Below are 24,347 nucleotides of genomic sequence, written 5' to 3' on the forward strand. Positions count from 1 at the left end.
GCCTCACCAGGAAGATCTACTGAATCTACATGCACTCCTGTCTGAGGAGTGTCCTTGATTTGGGGATAAATGAGCAATATTTTTGTGAGACTAGAATGGCCATCAACTGAAGTGAGGATTGCTAGGTGTTCCTCATTCCTTAAATATCATTTAAGGCATAGAAGTAGTTATTCCTCATGTTAGGAATGGAGTAATGGACCCAGCTCTCCCATTTCACATTGAACAACCTGTGATTTCACAGAAAAATAGCATACTTCTCAAGGATTCTTTCTCTTAATAACTCTTTTCCATAGCAAAAATGGGGATGAAGGGGAAAGCACTAGATTCCAGATCAGGAGACTATAGTTCTAATTCTAGCTTCACCACTAAGTTGTGTGGCCATAAGCAAGTCATGTAACTATGTGATAATTAAACTTCTCAGAATTGTAGGTTTAGAGATGGAAGGGATCTTAGAGACCAGAGAAGCTAATCTCTTCATTTTATAGATGAGGAATGGTGGTCCAGAGATATGAAGTGATCTTGGTGACTTTTACTTTACCTTGCCCAGAATCAAGTTATTACTCCCTTTTCCAGCCAGCTTCCCTCTAAACTCTATGCATGTACCATCATCCAATCCTTTTCTACTTTCCAACTTTAATTTTCTGATATGTGTTGTCTTCCCCCTTTAGAATGTAAACTCCATGAGAACAGGGATTCTCTTATTTGCTCATATTTTGAACCCTGTTAGCTATATTGTGTTAATAATTGTGTTATTAACACAATACCTAGAACATAGCAAGAACTGAATAAAGGTTCTTCTTTTTTATTTATTTTCCAAGATCACAGAGGTCGTAAGTGGCAGAGACAGGATTTTAATTTTTTTGTCTAACTCCTAGTTTAATTTCTTCTCCCTATACTGTGATCCAATTGGTATCCTGGAAATTGGAGAACTTAGATAACACATAATCCTTCTAATCCTTTCCAACTGAAAAAAAAAGTTCATTCTCTTACTTTATGTACTTCTTGAGATTTAGGAAGTGGTGAGTTAATTGAGAATTATCTCTATAGAATCTTGTTGATTCTTTGATAGAAATATTTTTCTACATTTAATCTTTGATAGCTGGATAAAAAATGAATATTTTATCAGTTTTTCTGTATTCTTTTTTTCTAGATCTTTGAAGAAGAGCATAGTGTTCTATACCTGGATCAAGGTGGGGTCTTAGTTGCTATGAAACACACATCTCTGCCGATCCGACATCTCTGGTAATGGTGCTGCCTGCTGTGACACAGTACTGATCCTTCTGAGATGCAAAAACCCATCTTAGAGTCTTGCTATCAGCAGATAGATTGTGCAAGTGTTTGTAGTAAAATGCCAGAATCCATCAGATCATAATTTGCACCCTCTCTCTGTTAAAGTGAGTCTGTTGAATGCAGTTTTACCAAAAAAAAAAAAAAGAAAGAAAGAAAAGGGAAAAAAGTCTTCCCTTGGGGTAAAAGAAAAAAATGAATTATGGTTTTCATATATGACAATTACTTTCCCAACCCCCACAGAATTATGGATGAAAGAATATATCAGTGAAGATCCCAAGATATTTTTAATAAATATTTTTTTTGTTTTCCAATTATATACAATAGTAATTTCTACCTATCATTTTTTCCATAAGGTTTTGAGCTTTATATTTCCCTCCTCCCTCCCCTTTCCCCCAAAAGGCAGACTGATAATCTTCACATTGTTTCCATGCTATACATTAATCAAAATTGAATGTGTTGAGAGAAAAATCATATCCAAGATATTTTTGAACAGTTTTAACTCCTTTTATTTAACTTCTAAGAGTCAGTTTTCCCAAATGGAACTTGCTAGAATTGCAACAATTCTTAGTCACTTGTCTATACAAGTTGTATTATCTCTTCTGTACATGTAATACCCAATCCTAAATTCTCAATGTCTCTATCCCTCTTGCCTGGTCAGTGTTTCTGAACCCCCTAGGCTCTGGATTATACCCAAGGACTAATGCAATGCCTTTGAATTGTGCATATGTATAACAGGTTTAAAACCCCCGGGTTTCCCCATAGTTTTCTACCTGCTTTCACAAAAGAGAATCTCAGCTGCTCTGCCTCTGTTCAAGCCATAATCCTGTTTGCAATACTACTATGAGTTGCTGTGGCAATGAATTATTTAAATGCGGCAAATGGAGCATCATGATTTCAGTTGGGGAACAGAATACAGAAATAGGAGACCCACTCTGCTAAGCAAAGGCTTATATGTCTCAGGCACATACAACAAGAGGAAGGAAGACTACAGGAAATATAGTCTGGTGGTTGGTGAACCATAGGTTATGGGTAAAGGATGTTAACAAGCCATTATTCTCTCTCCCTTCTCCCAGGATATCCCTGAGATTCTAGCCTTTGGATATAGTCATATAACAAATACAAAACTCAACAGATAAGATAAGACCTTCAATACCATTAACATGAAGCTGGTAAGGGTAGGGCAGTCATTCAAGAATATGTATTAAGCACCTACATGTAAAAGACATAATTTTATGTATTGATGCAGATTCAAAGGTAATTAAGACTAAAGAGTTACCCTCCCAGAGTTTAGCAGAGGTTTCAAGGCATAAACACATATGGTATGGGATATAAAATACAAAATAATAATAGAATGAAAAATACAACATATTGTGATGATTCAAAAGAAGGAGAGTATCCATCTGACTTAGGGATGGATTGGGGAAGATCATTTGGAAATCCGAACCTTGTATATCATATGCACTCAATAAGTATGAAATGGAAGAATAAATGTAGTCATAATATTTAAGAGATTTGCTTTTGCTCAAAAGTCATCATTATAAGTAGCTACATATCACTTCCTCTTTGGAAAACTTTGCTCTAAATTTTCACAATTACCTACCATGCCTTTGAGTTGTAATCGGATTGTGGAGAACATCTCGCTAAAGTCTAAAATTTGATGAGACTATATCTTCCAGATTATTTCTTCTTTAATTTGTCATTCATTTTCAGAATAATTTTTCTGATAAAGACTGTCTAACATGTGTGGGTCTTCATAGACAGCCCTATTATATCTGTATCTATAGATGAAGTTAAGCACAATTTGTAATCTCAAAATATCAATTCGTCCATGTTCCTTTGACTTCCAAAATTACCTAATTTATTCCTCTTTTTTTTAAAGGGAGAGGGGGAGGGTGAAGTCTTTAAATAGCTTAATTATCAATTTCTGTATTTTTTTGCCACTAGGTTAAGTTTTGATGAAGGAAGATCATGGAGCAAATACAGTTTCACTTCCATCCCTCTTTTTGTGGATGGAGTCCTGGGTGAACCTGGGGAGGAGACCTTGATCATGACGTAAGAATGATTCCATGAGGAGTTACTATATTTTTCAATCTCACCCAAGATCGTTGCTAAGATAGTTTTTGCTAAGTAGTTAGGGGTAAAGCTTTTAATAATGCTTGCTAAGACTCCTCCATCACTGAAAAGAAATTTGGTATTTTTTGCAGTCAGTGGAATTTATTATACACTATGTAGTGAAGAAAACAAATGTGTCCAGATAGAACATAATCATTTCCCATTCCCATAATTTAAAAGTTTAATATTAAGAATGAGAGAGGACCAATCTTGAGCCAGAAAGTCCTAGGAACAAGCTTTGCCTCTTGATATATAAGTGAGAAGTGTTATCACAGATAAATCTCTTAACTTCTCTAGGTTCCGATAAATCTCTTAACTTCTCTAGGTTCCAGGCAACTAAAAATTTGATTTACAGGTAATTTACAGTGGACAGAAGGCCTGAGTCACTTAACCTCAGTCTACCTCAATTTACTTGTGTAGAATAGGATAATAATAATACCTACTTAAGAATGAAAGGATAAAACGAAATAATATTTTAAAGCATTTTGTAAACCTTAAAGAGCTATATAAATGCTAACTATTATTATATAGTATGAGTCCTTACATTTAGGAAATCCCACATTCAGCTCCATCATATCTCATACCACAAACTGAAGAAGCATATCATCAAAAATCTTTTCAATTCTTTCAATATAGATACTTATGTTTTTTAATTCAAACCATTTTAGTAGTTTGCAGGTTTGAATCATAAGAAGCCTGTAGTCACATATGTGAATTTGCCCCATTTTGAGTATGAGAAAATAAGTTCTTTTATTAAAATGGTGCAATATTTTCCTTATCTTTTTGTGATCCTGGTCACAAACCACACATATACCTAATACAAACAAGGAGGCACATTTGAAGCATTGCTCTGGTTTTTCTTTACCCAATAACCCATAATTACTGTTTTGAGAAATATATCATTAATGGTTTGGGTGAATCTGAACTTTAAAAGCCCATATTCAACCTTTCAAAATATAAAAATACAAATTGTACATATTAACAGAAAACTGGCAAAATAAACATTAAATAATTACAAATATGTTGGCCTTTATATGTCAAAAAGTTTTAATAGTGAAGTTCTATTAGTTTGAATTTGAAATGCACATTTTCATTTTTTTAACCCAAATCAGAATTACTTATTATACAAATAACTTTGTTTTGACCATGGGTAAGTTTAGATAGAGTTTTTTCTTTGTTTTAAATTTTTTTCCATTTTTTTTGTTTTTATAAAATCTACAGAACATTCCAACTGAAAAATCAAATTATTCACTTTTTTTGCTGACATATAATTAGCAATGCTCAACCTAAATTGTAGCTTTTTCTCTGAGGCCCTCCAAGTATGGAAGTGTATTATGGCTCTGGGGGGAAAGGAGCTAGTTTTAGATAGTGACAGGCAGAACAAAGGGTTGACCCAAGAGAGGTTAGTACAGAGATTACATTATAGAAGAAACAAGGATGTTCAAGTTGAAGTTAATGACCCATTGGGAAACTATACTTAATGGTTTTCTAACACCCCTACACTCCCCATTACTGTGCTCTGTAGAGTGTTTGGACACTTCAGTCATCGTTCTGAATGGCAGCTGGTCAAAGTGGACTACAAGTCTATATTTGATAGGCGGTGTGCTGAGGAAGATTACAGACCATGGCAACTTCACAGCCAGGTAAGTAGAAAGAGGGTTCAAGTTGAAGTTTTTCCTAAAATTGAGGGAAGATGTTATCAGAGTTGTATATTTTTCTTGACAGCTCATGGTGGGGCGCAGTTGGGGTTATCTAGGCCATATTTCCTGTCTGGTGATTCCATATGTGTTTCATGTTCCACAGGAGTGAACAAACTAAGCCTTTATAGCTTGTTGTGAAGTCATTTATGTTTTTATTATGCTGAGATATAATGAGATAAAATTCAAATATGCTTGGCTTAGACTTACAATTCAAAATGAAATACCAACTCAGCACCAAAAACTGAGCATAATTCATCTGGGCATGACATCTGACTTGGGAGGGAGACTGGAGAAGGGAGCTTCAGTTTTATTCAACAATGCAAAAACAGTCATAAACAATAAAATTAAGCTAGATAAATGCAGTCAAAGAAGTATTTTTTTATTATCCTTGTATTATGCAATATCTTTCTGTTCCCTCCAAGATCATTTAGGGGCAAGTAGTACAGATTTATTAATCAGGAACTGGCCCTTGTCCAAGCTTTAATTATCTTATACATGATTCCTTACTCCTCTGATCTCTATAGGAAGAACAAGATTCTATGGGTTCCATAGCAGACTAAAAAGAATCTTATTATAAAATCATTATTGTCTTTAGGAATCAATATGTAATACATACAAGGTACAATATAAATGATGTAATATATAAATGTATTATAGATTCTGATAAAGTGACTTAACCCAGTGAAGGCAGAGAGAAAGTCAAACTTTGTGTTTACTTTCCAGACACTAAGAAGCAGGGTCTGATAGCATGGCTATATTGAGTTTCAGTGATAATTGACTCACAGTTGTATTCAGAGGCTAAAAGATGAAATCATGTTAGATTCAATTTGGTGGTATATCTCTCTTTATTGTCATTGAGTTGTTTTAACTTTTTATGTGACTATTTTTACTGTGATTGGGATGATGTATCTGTATAACATATCTGTATAATCCCAGTTCATTTAGTTTTTACATCATGATATAGTTAATATTTTTGCTCTTATTACTTTTAAGGGATACTTTGGAATATTTTTCTTGTTCTATGATGTCAGATTATTGGAAATTTCCTTAGATATTGGATTCCTTTTGGAAATATAGGAAGATCATTATCAGTATAAATAATGAATCCCCTGAAGTGACTGCATGTATTTAAATTCCATTGTTCAAAGTTCTGCTTATATACAATATGATAATTGGCTCCAGCCACTGGAAATATACAATGTGGATTCACTTCAGAGTTATTATTATTACTTGTAATAATTAGAACCTATCTATTCCAATTAAAAATTCTTAATTAAAAATTAGTACTGCAAAGTCTGTAAATCTTTTTACTGAGCTCAACTGTACTGTTATCAGAAGTGAGTAGCATGCTTATTTAGGATCTCTGTTTGCCTTTTTAGGGAGAAGCCTGCATTATGGGAGCCAAGAGGATATACAAAAAGCGTAAATCAGAGAAGAAATGCATGCAGGGAAAATATGCAGGAGCCATGGCTTCTGAGCCATGTGTCTGTACAGAGGCTGATTTTGATTGGTGAGTTTTTCCTCTCCTTTTCAGCTTCTTTGAGTGTTCATTTTACCTTTTGCATGAGTGAAGTATAGACACAAAGTAATATTGTCAATATGACATATTTGTATTTCTGTTAGTTTCACTAACATTATTTTTTATTTTTTTGCAATGTAATAGGGTTAAGTGACTTGCCTAAGGTCACAAAAGTAGATAATTTTAAGTGTCTGAGGTTAAATTTGAGCTCAGGTCCTCCTGACTCCAGAGCCAGCACTCTATCCATTGAGGTACCTAGCTGCTCCTTCACTAGCATTATCAAAATGCTTGAGGGCCCAAGGAATGAACTTGATTCCTCAGAATAAAGCTTGTTGAGATAAATCTTGTAGTATAGAATAAGGCAGTGCCCTGTGTATAAGGACACTTGATATAAGGATTAATTTCACTCTTGGAATCACTAACAGGAAAGAAGAGAGAAGGGGTTTAATGTTCATATTCAAAGGAGCTAGGTTCTCTTTATCCCTTTCTCCTTAAGAAAGAATTTTCCTGGTTTTATTGCTCTTGAAGGAGAAGCTGGTAATTTCATCACCTAAAAGGTCATATCACTCTTCTCTCTCTCTCTCTCTCTCTCTCTGTAAGGCAATGGAGTTAAGTGACTTGCCCAAGGTCACAGAGATGGATAATTTTTAAGTGTCAGAGGCTGTATTTGAACTCAGATCCTCCTGATTCCCAGACCAGTGTTCTATCTACTACTCAACCTAGCTGCCCTCTCCTCTCTCTTTTTTTAGCATTTTCATTTATTTATATATTTATTTATTTATTTATTTATTTATTATTTTTTCAGCCATATGCACATGTATATTTAAGTTACAAAATATCCTTCCACCCTCCCTTCCCATCACCTCTCTTTCTTAGACAGACACCTAGATAATGCTGATAAAACATAACATCTCTGCTTCCTTTCCTCTCATTTCTCATCCCCTTGAAGCCTGACTACTCTCCTCATAATTCAATAGACACTATTCTCCTAATGATCTCTTAATTGACAGATATGATGATCTTGTCTTCATCTTTCTTTTTCCTCTTTAATACCTGATATTGTTGGCCATTACTCTCTTGTCCCTTGGATACTCTCTCCTCTATAGACTTTTGTAATTCTTCTCCCTCCTGGTTGTCCTCCTACATTTATGACTGCTTTTTTACTGTTTTACCATCCATTATATTCTTTAACATTCTCTCTCTTTCACTGTCTCTCTCTCTCTCTCTGTCTTTGTCTCTTTCTCTTTTTGTATCTGTCTGTCTTTGTCTCTGTGTTTGTGGCTGTAATTCTTTCTACCTTTGTCTCTGTGCATCAGCTCCCATGAGTTCATTTATCATTTCTTTTCAAATGATTCAGAGTTTTATACTCTTTTATTCCCCTATTTTCTCTTGAGTTCCAGTCTCATATCATTAAATGCCTATTGGTCAATATAGACTAGCTTCCTTGGAGACATCTCAAACTCAATATATTCAAAGCACAACTATTTAGCAACAGTGGTAGACCATACTTAACATGTGGTTTGGGATTAGATAACTTAGATCTAGTTCTGCCATTTATCTTCATGATTTGGGATAAATCATTCTCTCTTTCCTTGCCTTATTTTTCTAATCTGTAAAAATTACAAGATAGGTCCTCTCCAAGATTACTTCCAATTCTACATGATATCATGCAATCATTCATTTACCTCTTAATTACCCAATTAAATGTCTTCTAAGTCTCCATCCTCTTTTAATGCTCTGAAGAATTTTCTAGCTTTGACTTCCAGTGCTTCTCTATGTGTTATCTGTCCATTTCAAGGAAAATGGACTGCTCAGTTTCTTCATATCACCACCTACAATATTTTCCTGCCTCCATACCTTTTTTCATACTAATCCTTCCAAATATACCTGTCTAATTCTTTCTCATCCTTTAAGTCATAGCTTAATTGGTCTCCTTGACTGAAAGTGTGTTTTTCTCATTTTACTCTGTTAGCATTTTAAACTTTCACATATTGATATCTTTGATATACTTTTGGGTCTATGTCTTTTCTCTAGTACCAGAAAGTAAGTTCTTTAAGGTCCTTGCCTTATTTTTAGAGCTTTCACATGGATGAACTAAGTGCTTAAGAGATGGAAGATATTCAGATACTTGTTGAATTAATGAATATGAGGATATATAATTTATGTGTATATGTTCATTGTGGGTACATATGTGTGTAGTATTTTTATAATGTATGTGTACATGTTTATGACTTTTGTATATAATTTGTGTGTGTGTGTGTGTGTGTGTGTGTGTGTGTGTGTGTGTGTAGTACCTCCTCTGAGTTACATCCTCTATTAACACTCCCAGGTTGGGATTGGGGTCCATGACCAGAAGAATAATAATATTCTAAGGGTCCCCTTCCTCAAGAACTGTGCTCTTCCTAACAATGAGTTTAAATTTACTAAACAGTCACTTGATGTAATTAGCCCAAAGCAAAGAAATTTCCTGGAATAGTAACCAATAGCATGACCAATAGAAACAAAATAATTCCCATAAACTTTTTACCTATTCTCCTAAATATAAATGAAATTTCAGTGAGAAAAGTAGACAGAACATACCAAGCATACAGTGATGGAAAGGCACACACTAGGGGAACATGTGGTGAAAACCTTTCACATCTCTAGTGCTGCATAACCCTGAAGTACTTTCTCTTCTAGATGTATCATCAGACTCCTGGATGCTCAACCACTACTTAAAAAAATAACTTGACTTTTCTCTGTAAACATTCTTTTCTCTGCAACTCATCTTTTACCTGCTAAGGGTAATTCTCCTTTGAAATGCAGAGATGATTCTCTATGAAATTATGGAGATGATTTTTATCATGTTTGAGGTATCGGGTAGGCTTTTTAAAGTGCATGATTAATGCTGTTGATCCATTAACCAGAAAATGGTTAGCATCCCTAAAAATCCATCAAATTGATGGAGAAACTTTTTCTACCCCTGCAGGAACAACAAAGTATGCTTCTCTACACTTGATTGTACTTTCTTAGAGCCTATAATTCCACCATGTGGGCTTAAAGGCATAGTGGTGATGTCTGGAGAATAAATCATGAGTAATCTGGGTCCTTTCTTTAAATAAGGGGAAAACTCACCAATTTGAGAAGGAACAGAGGGAGAAAGCAGCTTCAGAATGGGGGAAGAGTTCACAGAGTCCAGCATGGTTAGTCAAAGTTCTTCCTAAAAATATGAGATCACAGTGAACTCATTTTTCCCCTTTTTGAATCTCAGGAAATTCTCAAAGAGTATAACACATAGGAAGGTTTCCATTGGGTCATCTGAGGTTTTTGACATGACCAGCTTATATTTTTGTTTGTTTTTTCCAGTCAAGTATATTCATGTAAATATCATGAGGGAAAGGTTCATGCATCCATAGGAACAATGGCTTAGATCACTTCTTTAAATTAGTCTACTCATGTTTATACCTAACATTTCTTTTTTTTTGACATTAAAGATTTTATTTATTTTGAGTTTTACAATTTTCCCTCAATCTTACTTCCCTCCCCCACCCCCCATAGAAAGCAATTTGTCAGTCTTTACATTGTTTCCATGTTGTACATTTATCCAAATTGAGTGTTGATAAGAGAGAAATCATATCCTTAAAGAAGAAACATAGTGTATAAGAGATAACAAGATCAGACAATAAGATATCAGATTTTTTTCTAAATTAAAGGGACTAGTCGTTGAACTTTGTTCAAACTCCATGGTTCTTTCTCTGGATACAGATGGTATTCTCCATCACAGACTCCCAAATTGTCCCTGATTGTTGCACTGATGAAATAAGCATGTCCATCAAGGTTAATACCCAACATTTCTTCATATTTATGTGTAAACCTACCCATCTTATGCTCATGCAAGAAGGATTCAAGGGAATAAAAAGTTTAATTTATCCATTAGCGCCATCCCCAACCAAACCAGAAAAACTTCTGATTCTTCATTAAGAACATTTTTACTCTGCATGATTAAACTGATGATCATTTAATTCTGGTTACCTTTTATCCTTTTCAACTTCTGAGGGGATTTTTTTTTCCTTTCAGAGACAAAGTCAAAGTTTTCAGCAGGCTCTAAAAATTTATAATAGTCATCTTCAACTTTTTCTCTTCATGTTGCTTTCTCCTTTTTTTTCTTGTCCTCCCTCCCATCTTTCTATCCTTTTCTTTTCTCCCTCACTCCATTAGTCTCTCTTTAGAATGATGATTTGTATATCAACTTCTGAATTCATCTTCAGTCACTCTTCCTTTTGTGTTCTTGTTTAGTGACATAAGAATAAATGTATAAATAGGTAAAGAAAATGTATAGTAATTTTCTTGACTGAGAGGGTTTTTCTAACTGGATGATTGAAAAGCACATTTTGGAAGACTGGACTGAATGTCTTCCTTGGGCACCTTCCAGTCTTCTGAATTTTTGTGGTTTTGTGTTCTACCATCTCTAAATGAAAGATCATCTCTCCTTGATTTTACTTGGCATGACCTTTCCTCCCATTTGCTAACATTTGTAAAATAAACCTTTGAAAGGTGGTCACACCAATTCTAGAGTTCTTGGAACCAGTGAGTCTATTTTTAAGTCTTCTTGCCCATGCTGTTTGGAATCTGGTACTTGATTCAGCTAGTTCCTGCAGAATTCCAAATGTGAGGACCTGGCATTTTCTTCTTAGTTGAATTTGTAGCTCCCTCTCTCCCAACCCCCATGTACCATTCTTCATAGTATTCCAGTTGACCAGATTCTCTGCCACATCAATGAGCCAAATTATGTTAATGCATAATGATTGTGCCTCTGCTGCAAGGCCAAATTGCAGGCAGCAATTTGTTATCATCATTTGTGCCCTGGGGTCATCCTTCCATAGCCAAGAAGCATATTTGATTTCTGGTCATCTCTTCTCAGGTTTTTAGAGACAAAATGGATTCTGGAAGCTCCTTGCAGAGGATTCTCAAAGAGAAAAGTATAATCATCTCCATCAATGGAGGGCTAATATCAGGAAACTTGGATGGGTAGAGATTGGTTTCTGATTTAGGATTTTTCCTCAGGGAAGGACTCTGGACCCTCTTGAAGTCCTTCCAGTTTTTGGCTAGGACTTTGAAGCAAATGATATGAATATGGATAGTACTGAATCAACTTAACTATATTGATCCAGATGTCTTGGAAGAGCAACCAGAAGGTGTTAATAATAATGTTTCTGTTGCCAACCCCACACTGAGGTTATTGGACTGAACCACACTTTCCATGGCAGAGATTCAGTTGCCTTCTGGGTGATCCCAGCTCTTTTATTTACTACCTTACAGTGATAAGCAAATTACTTAGCTTCTCTGAACATCAAGAAAACGAGGAAATTTTTCCAGAAAGCCTATATCCATTAAATTTTGTTGTGAGACCTCTAGAATTTTTTCAAAGCAGGGATGGAAATCGCATAGTTAGTTGGGACGAGTATGATAAATATCTTCCAATTTATTTTCCCAGTATTAGAGGCATAACAATAGAGCATCAGAAACTAAATATACACACACTTACATATGGAAGTGAAGAAAATGAAATTCATTGAAGCCTACTTAACTGAAATATAGTCCCCCTTTTATTCTTCTCTCCTTCCTAATATTTCCACATTCTTTCTTTTAATTTATTTTTTATTTTTTTCATTCATATGCACTTGTATATTTTTCAGTTACAAAATTTCCTTCTACCATACCTTCCCACCCCCTCCTCAGTGGCAAACAGTCAGGTTGGCATTGTACATACATATTTTGATTATTCATTTTCAGTATAAGGAATTAAGATTAAGGAAGATACATAGATGATTTTTATGAAGTAAGTGTTCATCAGATTCTGAAAGATTTTTGTTTTGTTTTGTTTTGCTTTGTTTTGCTTCCTCTGGATTGGGATAACATTGTCTATTCTGCATTCCTTCAACAAAATTGTGATGACTTGTTTTAAGAAAAACACTGACTACACGCAATTTTTCCTTGATAATTATACAGAGTTTTTGCGTCCAGTACAGAAAACCACATATTTTTCCATGTTTCATTTCTCAAATGTGTTCTCCTTACATCTGCCACAATTATGTTTCTAGAGCATACGTCTAACCCTATCACTCTCCTCAGACCTACAGTGGCTTCCTATGGAACTCTCTCCAGTTACTAGTGATTTCTCAATTTCCAAATCCATTGATCTTTTTTCAGTTCTCATTTTCTTATATCTCTTTACTGACACTGTTGATCACCTGGTTCTTTCTGGTCCTCTCTTCTCTGTGGGATTTCAGGACACTAATTTTTTCTGGTTCTCCTCTTATCCATTAAATCACTCTTTTCCTGTTTCTTTTGCCAGATCCTCAGGTAGATCCCACCCTCTAGTCATAGTTGTCCCACAGGATTCTGACCTTGGCTGCCTTCTCTTCTCCAGCTATACTACTTCATTTACTAATCTAATCATTTATGATAATTAATGACAAAATTACTGATCTTGCTCTTAACCTCTCTTCTAACTTCTAATCTCATATCTCCAATTCTTTCAGACACCTCAAATTGGATGTCCAGCAGACAGCTTAAACTCAACATATCTGGAAATACTATGTCCTAATTCCTCCCCCCCAGCAACACACACACACACACACACACACACACACACACACACACACACACACACACAAACACATTTTTCTATTACTGTCAAGGGCAATTCCACCCTCCAGTCCCCTGAGTTCGCATTCAAGATGTTATCCTCAACTCTTTACTGTCTCTCCAGCTCATATCCAATGTGTGGCCAAGGCCTATTTATTTCACTATTATAACATCTCTCAAAAAATATCCCCTTCTCTTTTCTGAGACTGCCACCACTCTAGTTCAGGCTTTCATCACTTTATTCCCACATTATTGCAGTAATATTCTGGTAGTCTGCCAGTGACTTATTTGTACAAGTGTGTTTGCTTGTTGTCTCCCCCCATTTGACTTGTTAGATCATTGAAGACAGAGACTGTCTTTTAACTCTTTTTTAATTCCCATGGTCTGGCACTTAGTAGATGGTTAATAAATGTTTCTTAGCTGACTATGGCTTCTAGGGGAAAAAATTCAGCCTTCACTGTTTGGCATTAATAACCCTTCAAAGTTTGGCTACATCCTGCTTTTCAAAGATCATTCCACATGATTGCCCTTCATGCTCTATATTCTAAACCAGCATATTTGTTCTTTTTATTGATATTTTATTTTTTTCAAATGCATGTTATGTTAGTTTTTCAATATTCATCTATATGCCTACATATATTTTTTAAGTTACAAAATTTCCTTCCACTTTCCCTTCCCACCCCCTTCCCCTCAGAGGTTAATAGTCAGGTTAACATTATACAAACACATTTGTGTTAAGCATGTTTACAGATTAATCATTTTCACTATGAGGAATTACGATGAAGAGAAAGAAATTAAAGTGAATGTAGTGTTCATCAGATTTTGAAGGATTGTGTTTTGTTTTGTTTTGTTTTTCTTCCTCGGGATGGGGATAACATTGTCCATAGCCACTCTAATAGGGTTGTCCTAGCTCTCTGAACTTCTGAGAAGAGCTTCTTCCATCAAAGCTGATCATCTCACAGTGTTGTTGTTGATATGTACATTGTTTTCTTGGTTCTACTCCCTTCACTCAACATCAGATCCTGTAACTCATTCCATGCTTCTCTAGAGTCTGATCGTTTATGGTTTCTTATAGAACAATAGTATTCCATATTATTCATACACCATAACTTGTTTAACCATTCCCCAATTGATGGACATTCCCTCAATTTCCAATTCTTTGCCACTACCAAAAAACCTGCTATGAATATTTAGGAACATGGGGGGACTTTTCCAATTTTTTTATGATTTCTTCTGGATATAGGCCTAAATTGGAATTGCTGGGTCAGAGGTTGTATTGCTTTTTGGAAATGGTTCCATATTCCTCTCCAGAATGGGTGGATCAGTTTTCAACTCTTCCAGCAATGCATTAATGTCTCAGGCCTCCTATAACCTCTCCAACATTGATCATTTTCCCTTCTAGTCATCTTAGTCAATCTGATAGATATGAGGTGAAACCTCAGAGATGTTTTAATTTGAATTTCTCCAATAATGATTTGGAGCATTTTTTCATATGAATGTATACAGCTTTAATTTCTTCATTTGAAAACTGTCTTATCATGTCCTTTGACCATGGCATATTTGCTCTTACCTCTTTTAAGCATTCCATTTCCCAAATATATGCCTTTGCATAATCTGACCTTCCCTCCCATGAATAGGATGAACTACTTTTCCTCCATTTGGTCTCTTAGAATCCAAAGCATACTTTGAATCTGCACAAAAACCATCAGATCCTCAGATTACTGGTAAACACTGAAATTAATAAAAATATATATGTAAATAATATGTCTATCTCTATCTATAACTGTTCTACCTGTATAAATTCCCACCTACCTCCACTATACAATAAACTGTAAATTTCCTGAGGGTTAGAACTATTGATTTTTTTTGGCATACCTAACATAAAGCCTGGCAAAAATAAAGTGCTTAAGAAATGATTGTTGAATAAGTGAATTAATGAATGAATAGCCCAGGACTGGAAATGTTCCATTCCTATCTCATTCAGCCTTGTTACCTTTCTTGCTGTGTTAACACAATGAATTATTGTCATTGTCTTTGATATATTAAAGTCCTTCAGCCTATTTGAATTTTTAGTTCATTGTAGGTTCAATGATTTATATTGTTATACTCATCAAGTTTCCTAAAGTAGGAGTTTATTTTCCTTGTCCTTAATATCACCTACTTGGAAATTTAATGTCTATGTCCTAGTTTTGCTCATTTCCATTTGGACATCTGATCATTCACATTTCCTTTTAGGAGACACCAAAAGAACAAATAACACTGAGTAAACCATAGACCACAGTAATACATAATATATAAAGAATTCTATTAAAGATCAATAAGAAGCAATAGTACAATACGGCTATTTTTAAAAATTGGCCTTAAGTACAACTATATTGAATACATCTGGAGAGACATTTTAATTAATGGTGGCCATATTATAGGAAGATGACTTACAAGCTTAATATTATTCCAACATGAAGATATCCAAGAATAAGAGTGTCATGAACACCAATGGCATATGAGAATCGGTTGAATGAACTGGGATTAGTTAGCCTAGAGAAGTGATCATTATGATCTCCAGATATTTTTAGTTTTGTCTTGTACAAGAAGAATTGGATTTGTTTTTCATGTTACTAGAAGGCAAGATGAAGTACAAGGGAGTATAAGGGAAAATTTCTTACCAATTAGAGCTATCTAAAAGAGGAATGGTTTGTCCCCCAAAGGTACTATATTTTCCCTCAATAATTAATCAATAAACATTTATTATGGATTTAATATGTGACAGTCACTATGCTAAGCACTGGATCATTACACATATTAAAGTTAAGGATGAATAATACTTTCTTGGATGATTCTTTGTTCAGTTTTTGGGTTGAATTAGGTGACTTCTGAGTCTTCCTTCCAAGTCTGGAATATTCTGCAATTCTAAAGTTTAGAATGGAGAGTGTACCACTGATTTCACTTTAAGAAAATGTTTTCTAACAATTAGAACTATCCTAAAATGGAATAAAGTACCTTGGGAGAAAATGAGTTTCCTTATGCTGCATATCTCCAAACAATGACATGATTATCTTTTTTTTTTCAAATGAGATGATTATGCCTCAAGTATGGATTGAAGTACATGACTTCTAAATTCTCTTCTAATTATTCCATTATCATCTGTGCTACCCACGGAAGAATGGTAGAAGCTAGATAAATAAGTGTTATATATATATATATTACTAGTCATTGCATTGGGTTATAAACTCCTGGAGCTTAGAAACAATGATTTTTATTTCTTCAATTAAACCACTGGGTAATTGAATCCAATAATGATTCAATTAATAATAATCAAATATGATTCTTTAAGATCATCTTTTAAGTGCTCTAAAAAATAAGCCACAGAGTTCCTTGCCTTTTATCAAAATATACTCCATGATTAAAAAGTACCCTTAGTTTTCATTCCCACTTTTCTTATCTAATCAATAAATTTCTAAATCAATAAGCATTTACTAAGCATTCTAATTGTGAAAGGCGAAAGACATGCAACAAGAGAAATGTAATATTCGTCCATAAAGAACTTAGATTCCATTATAAAAGACAAAATGTGAATAAAAATTATAAAAAATAAATTCAGAATAAATATGTTTATATTTTACCCATATCTCAATGCTGACTCTGATGGGCCCAAAAGTCGCCATTTAAACCACAAAATCTTCTTTTCTACTCTACTATGACCCACATCAGGAACATTCCCTTCCTTACCTGAACTCCCAGAGCAGTGTGCATCTCTCTTCTGGAGTTTAATCCATCCTACACTTAATATTATGTTGGTATATACATCTCATATGCTCTGAAAGACAAACTAGAAAGTGTTTTAAAGACAGTGATAGGAATGCTAGAGATAGGTCAAAGCCATGCTGTAAAAGAATTAGAAAAAAGCATGTGGGATATTAAATCCAGAAATAGTTTTACCTTTAAGCATTTCTATTTTGTAGAAAAGGGATTAGATTTATTTTCTTGAGACCAAGAGAATCAAAAATTAGTTCTAATAGGTAAAAATTATGGAGAAACATTTTATTTCAGTATAAAGGGGGGAAAGTTTGGTGGGTTTTTATGGTTTTGTTTTTTATTTATTTAATTTTTTTGGTTTTTTTTGTTTTTGTTCTTACAATTAGAGCTTTTACAAAGTGGAATTGTAAGACACTTGAGCCTCTCTATTATAGAAGGTTTTTGAAACAAACTGAATGATCCTTTTTTAAGTGGAAGTGCTGTTGAAGTGGTTCATATTTCTATTATGTCTTAAATTGGATTAACTGTGGTCTCCTAGTTCTTAAAAGCAAGGACCAAATGATTGACAGATAGAAAGACAGATTGGTTGGTTGGTTCTTGTCCTTCACTGTTGAAAAAGTACAAAATGACATCACTATGTTGAGACAAGTTACAGTATGTCTAACTGTGACTGATTAGACCATTATAAACTCGGAATGTTCTACCACAGGCCTAGCAGAAATAGTTCATTTGGACACCTACATTTGGTAAACTAAACTTACACATCTCACATTTCCTTTGAGATAGAATTAGAGATAAATTGATATAAAAGCTATTTTTGCATGTAGAACCACTTTTCACATGATTGTTACTTGTTTGTTGAATGAACTGTTGAATGAGCAGCTGGAAGGTTATCAGTGAATAATTAATTTTATCAATTATATTTATCAATATATATCAATATATTTCAATATATCTATATCTATATCTATCTAGCTATCCATCTATCTATCTATCTATCTGTATATATATATATATATACATATATATATATATATATTTATATATAAGATCTTTGACTGTGTTTCTGAAAGGATTTCCACGTACTCTTTCCTTCACAGTGACTACGGCTATGAGAGGCACAGCAATGGCCAGTGCCTGCCAGCATTTTGGTTCAATCCATCCTCCCTTTCAAAGGATTGCAGCCTGGGACAGAGTTACCTCAACAGTACTGGGTAAGTGGGCTAATAGAATGCCCTTGAACAGCTGACCTTTGCTTCATTCAGCTGGCGCCTGGAAGCCTTGGCTTCTGATCAAAGGGTGTTTGAAGACGTTTCAGCGTAACCTAATTTCTCTGACTTTGTCCCTTTTAATAATGCAGCAATGCTTTGCATTTATAGTGCAACTTTCATCTGACAATTGTCAGATCCCAGCTGCATATAAAGAAGTGTGATGTGAACTTTGGGCAATCACAGTAATAAATAATTCTTTGCATAGATGTGAGACTATCTCTTTATCTCTTCTATCACATTTTATCCTTCTCTCAGTCCTATGAAGTAGATAGAAGAGGTGAGTTTATCCCTATTTGTCCCATTAACAAAGAAGTAACAGAAAGCATTGGCGATTTCCTCAGGGTCACATAGTTAATTAGATAAATGTATTTCCATGAGTCAGCCTGGAGGTTTCCTATGGCATAGGCTAAGGCTTCTTCAGTGAAGAGGAAAAGAATGCACTTAGTCAGGAGCAAGCTAGATGTTTTAAGCTCATCATATAGAACTAGAGATCAGTTACCTGAATTATGAGTGTAGGACTAATGTGTCAAGCGAAAGCCTGATGTATTAGATAATCACAGCTTTCAATGGACATGCAAATAACATGATTTGGGCCAGTCAAAAATAAATGAATAAATGGTGGGTGAAATAGCATTTGAGTTTTACAATGTGCATGATCTAAACCACAATACTGCATATTATAGACATGTTTTCATGTCTATTTAAGTTTCAAAGTTTGATACCAGTTTGGTCTTCAGAAAAAAGAATTCACTGGGAGAAAGACTGATTCCAAAGACAATGGGTTTCTCCTTACTATTGATCTTCAAACATATGCTGGAAAGATAAGAGTAAAGATTAATTGTTGGAGATGTTAAAGAGAAAAAAATCTTGTTCAAGTTCAGGCTGAACAAATTAGACTCTTGTATTCCTTTCCAAATCTGAGATGTGATGTTCAGTGAAAGCCTAGATTGTTGGTTCCCACATTAACTGCTCAGAAGTGACCCATGTTAAAGAAACTAGTTCAGATATACATTACCCTAAAGAAAAATTAGAAGGTGGTTAATCTTCATAAAATGATTCTTTATTTTACTTAAAATATCAGTCAATAGATTCTTTAAATACCAAATGTTCTACAAATACTTAAAAAATAAATATACCAAAATGTTTAAATTTTTTTTTCTACAAAAATACTTGTAGATTCAATTTATCGCAAATAAACATGACTTTTCAACAGCATTCTATTGCTGAAAGCAAGGCACACCCATAAGCTAGTATGCCATGGGGTCCTAAATTTAAACCTAATCTCTCATCAGACTGTAATACTTGCCCTTATGCTCAGTAACATAGGATAGCCCATGGCAAGGGCTGACCCAGGAGGAATTAGCCCAATTGTTTACGGGAAGCTATTTTTTTTAAATGCACCTTTTCCAAGATTTTCACTGATAGAGTTGACAGTATAGAGTACACTAGGGAGTGAGGATTTATGATTGAGCTCAGCCCTTGATAAAACACCTGCCATCGACCCCAGAGTCATCATTTTAACACACAAGGGCTGGCAGATTGAAGCAAGAGCTAAAATGCCCTATTGATCAGTGATTGATTTCTTCCTCACTAAGTACTAGACACTTCAAATCAAATGAACATTAATTAGGACAGAGACTAAAATTATTTTCTTCTAGCAAGGACCTCATTGCTCCATTTCTATGTACTAATACACTCCTTCAAAATCTGTTTAAAAAAGGAGTAGCAGAAGAAGACTCTGCCTTTTCTAATGCCAATACATTCCTGGACTCCAGTTGTGTCAGTTGTGACCATGCTGTGCCAAGGATATTATGGACTTGTGGGATATTCTGCTCTTTATCTCCATTGATTGTAGGATCATGACTTTAGAATGAAGACATCTAGCCCTAAGTCCTCATTTTATTAATAAGGAAACTGAGGCCCAAGTAGGTTAGGTGACTTGCCTAAGCTTATACAACAAACAAGATTGAAACCAAGGTCATCTGACTCCATATCCAACAAACTTTCCTTTGTACCCTGCTGAATCTTCTCAATGACTAAAATTATGTCAGTCTATACATATAAACCCACAGACACATTTATACATACTTGTATCCAGTAAAATATTTCTTTCCTACTGTTTCTGAACCAGAGAAAAAAACATTTCACATTTAGAAAAGTTTAAATTAAGAACTAAAGTACAATTTAAGTGCTGAATAATGTAGAGTTTCTTTGTTTCAAGAAACTCAATAGAGCTGTCTGTCTCCAGGGAACAATTCTTTTCCTAATATTAACTTTGTAGTCTTCCTAGGAGCCATCTGAAAATGAACTAAGGATGCTATATAGAACATATACATACATATATATATATATATATATATATATAAAACACATATGGTATATATATATATATATTCCTATAAATATATACCTATACATATATACATGTAAATACATATATACATATATACTTTTCCTAAGATAGATATTTCCATGGAGGTAACATGCATCTCTCTACAGAAAACACACTGACTGCTCTTCAATACTCTGGTTTCATAAATAGTGGAAATATTTATTGAGGGCTTCTGAGAAATGGATATAAATTGTTGAAATTCAGAATATCATCCATATCCACATACAGATCTGGAGGGAAATGGTGCAAAATGAACTTCAGTAGGTCAATAAATCTCTATAAATTGATGAAGATAGAAACCTATTCATACTTTCTCATCTTAAGCAATGCTTATCTGTAGTGATCCATACATTCTCCACTGTTTCCACTAAATATATTAGGAATTTTGATGCAGATTTCTTGATGTTTCTTTTTTTAAAATTTATTTTTATTAAAGATGTTATTTGATGTTTCTTTCACCAGTGACATGCATAGACAGTATCTTATGTCTCATTCCCTTTTGCTATTCATGCATATTTTTTGATAATATAGTTTATGGCACTGGATATACAAAGCTCTTCATATATTTAGCCTATTACCTAGCATATTTTCTTTCATTGATTCTTAATTTTCATTCTTTAGAATAGTGATAATCTATGATTCTAAAAAATGGGAAAATGGAGAAAATTTTGGATTTTCTTGGATTTGGACAGTTCCAGTGCAGAAAAAATTTATAAATGTAGGTTGATACCTTTTTTTTGCAACAGTATTTCACTCTTGGAAAATTGCCTAGAGCAATCACAGGTTAAGTGACACTATGGGAATCATGAATATAAAAAGATATGTTGGTGTTATTTGAATGGAGATTCTTAGAGATGTTGAAAATCCCATAATTTCTCAAAGTCAGTTTCATCTTTTCTGAGCTTAATCCATTTATTTCCTATAACGTCAATCCAAGATATAGCATGTCTGCAAAGTCTTAGTGTAGTTTTAATTCTTTAAAGACTTCAGAAGTATAAATACTATGTAAACTTTCAGAATTTCAAAGTTTAATTATTTAAATTTCTTTAATTTATTTTTGTGAATTTTGAATAGTTTTCGATTTTAACAAGATAAGATGCCTTGCATATGTGTTAGTTTTTTGATTATGTTCTCATTTTGACCAGTTGGAAGAGGAGGCATTCTTGCTTGGTCATCTTGATCATCTGATCTATCTTCATTATACTATTTTTTTCTTGGGCAGGGCTTCAAAACTTTTGTGTATGCATCAAAACCTATTATTTGGATGATGTGAAGGCTGGAATTATAACTTAGTTTTTTTTAGTCACTGAACAGCAGATGATCAAAGTTTTACAAAGTTTCAAAATGTTCCAGAGCACAAGATGCATATGTTCAATTTTAATAAAAAAATTGAAACAAACCCTAACCTTTAAAATGCTTGAATTCTAATGTAAGTTTGTTGTAAATACTCTACTGAAGTTATGAAAGCTTAAAACTACACTATGATTTTGGAGACATTGTATATGTTCTAATGAATTATATCAATGCTCATTGACTTTTATTTCAGAGTTTGGAAATAGGAATTCTTTATCTATTTGGGTTTTCCTATATAGATGATTATATTAGCAATTATGATGATGATGATGATGATGATAGCTGAGATGATTATAGTGCTTAAAACCAACAAAGCATTTTGAATGTATATCCTATTTGAGAGTGACAAATATACTAAAAGGTACTGAAGTCCCTTAATACATACAAAAGAGGAAACAGATTGAGAAAGGTTAAGCAATTGTATAAGGTCATACAGTTCTAAAAAAACCTATGGCTAAAATTAGATCTTCCTAAATCCAAATCTAGAATTCTCTCCTTTATGACTTAATACATAATAGTTTGGCTAAATTCTTTCAAGTCAGTACAGATCCCATTTCACTGGGCTATAATATTTTGAAATTTGATACAGTTCTGACAACTTTATTCACAAACAGGAGCATCTTTAGATCTCCTCCAGCTATCAACATACTACTTCCTTTTAAACAGCACAAAAGATGATCTTCCTAAAGTGATAAACATGTTTAGGAATTTTATATCCTGTCTTGATATTAATACAATTATGAAATCACTATATAATGATATAATATATAATAACATATTACATAATAATATAACAACTCAATCTTATATATAATATTCTTATATAAAATTATGCATTCAAATCTAAAGGACTATCAAGGAAAACAGTAATAGCAGTTATCAGAGAATCTTACATAAGTTTGCCATATGCATAGGAGGCACTTTGTTGGAAGTGGGTCTTTCAGGTCTCATTTTTGTTTTACTAAATCAAATGATTTTTTAAAAAATCAAGAAATAAACAGTAGAATTTTGTATTCTTTGCATCTTTTAGCTCATAATATTACTATAAAGATATGGTCTTCTATAAAATATCATTTACAGAAGCCTTTCAGTTCCAAGGATATTCCTGATGTCTGTGTAAATTATTTTTATAAAGATTTTGTAGCAATGGAAATGTAGTCATATAGATCACTATTTATTGATATCCTCTAGATCTCCTTGTTTGAGTAGTATTAGCATTTGTGTTTTTTCCTAGTTGTTCGGCATTTTAACAGCTTTCAGATATCAGAGAACTGATCCTTTAATATGCTTAAAATAGTGGCACCACCACTATGTACCTTCTCAGGAGATATATGATCATATCCAACAACTTTTTGTCTTTTTTAAAATGTCATTTCTATTTTCTTATACAATACATTGGAACCATAATATTGAAGCCCACATTTGGTTGTTTTGCTGTCAGTTTCAATGGAGAAAAATAATTTTATAGAAATTTCAACATCTTTTTTTGTTTTTCCATTTCTGTAAAGAAAATCTGACTTAATAAGGTCTTATACCAAACTTTATACAACCTTTTTACCCCTTACTGCTTTTTGTTGTTTAAAGCATTATTGTTCATGGTTTCTAATTGCAACTTTTCACATGATTTTATATTACAAAGTAATGTTTCTCTCATTTGCCATCTCTCTGCTTGGCAAGAAGGTCAAACTCATCCTAGTTGACATGGTTAGTAGACTCATTTGGTCTCCTGAGTTTGGTGGCTATTTTAAGATGGGATATTTTTTGGAAAATAATGAGTCTATGTAGAATTTGTCCCTTTTTCTCTTTCTATATTTTCTATATTAATAGATTGCTCAAAAATATCAAGTTGGAATTGCCATGATCACTGTAGAAGCAGAAGGGAAACATACAGTACCTAGAGACATTAATTTTTTTTTTTTATATGAAGGATTCCTATAGTCAGTCAACTCATCACCTAGTGGACATCATATTGGTAATGAATCTCTTTGGATTTATTTAACTGGCTCTTGAAAAGAAAATCCAGGTCATCTCTGTGATTGTATTCTGAACCTTTTCATCTTAATAGAATGTCAGAGTTTGTATTTTTTAACATAGTCTTTAAGAACTCATAATTATGCTATGCTGACATTTCAGAATAAGAATTTTTGCATGTGAATTGCCTAAGGAGGGCTTGGACACAAACACACATACATATACATGTATATGTCTATCTTCAAGTACAATATTTAAAATTTTTTTCTTCACTATACTCACTTTGTAAGATTAGATAGGTAGAAAGATAGATTGACAGATAGCTTTTTATTAAGTATTTACTGTGGTCCAATTAACCC

At 33.8% G+C, this 24,347-nt stretch overlaps 1 protein-coding gene across 4 annotated transcripts in view; it reads left to right on the top strand.

Annotated features, from left to right (window-relative positions):
• Positions 1–24,347, top strand: part of SORCS1 (sortilin related VPS10 domain containing receptor 1) — a 741,634-nt gene that overhangs the window by 615,593 nt on the left and 101,694 nt on the right. For all 4 annotated transcript variants that reach the window (XM_074233753.1, XM_074233754.1, XM_074233751.1 and 1 more), the window contains exons 13-17: positions 1,151–1,242; positions 3,235–3,342; positions 4,928–5,045; positions 6,482–6,612; positions 18,102–18,215. In XM_074233753.1, the coding sequence (XP_074089854.1) occupies positions 1,151–1,242; positions 3,235–3,342; positions 4,928–5,045; positions 6,482–6,612; positions 18,102–18,215 (563 nt within the window). The remainder of the gene's footprint in view (positions 1–1,150; positions 1,243–3,234; positions 3,343–4,927; positions 5,046–6,481; positions 6,613–18,101; positions 18,216–24,347) is intronic.

The sequence above is a fragment of the Macrotis lagotis genome, chromosome 4, assembly GCF_037893015.1.
Source record: "Macrotis lagotis isolate mMagLag1 chromosome 4, bilby.v1.9.chrom.fasta, whole genome shotgun sequence".
Taxonomy (NCBI): Eukaryota; Metazoa; Chordata; class Mammalia; order Peramelemorphia; family Peramelidae; genus Macrotis; species Macrotis lagotis.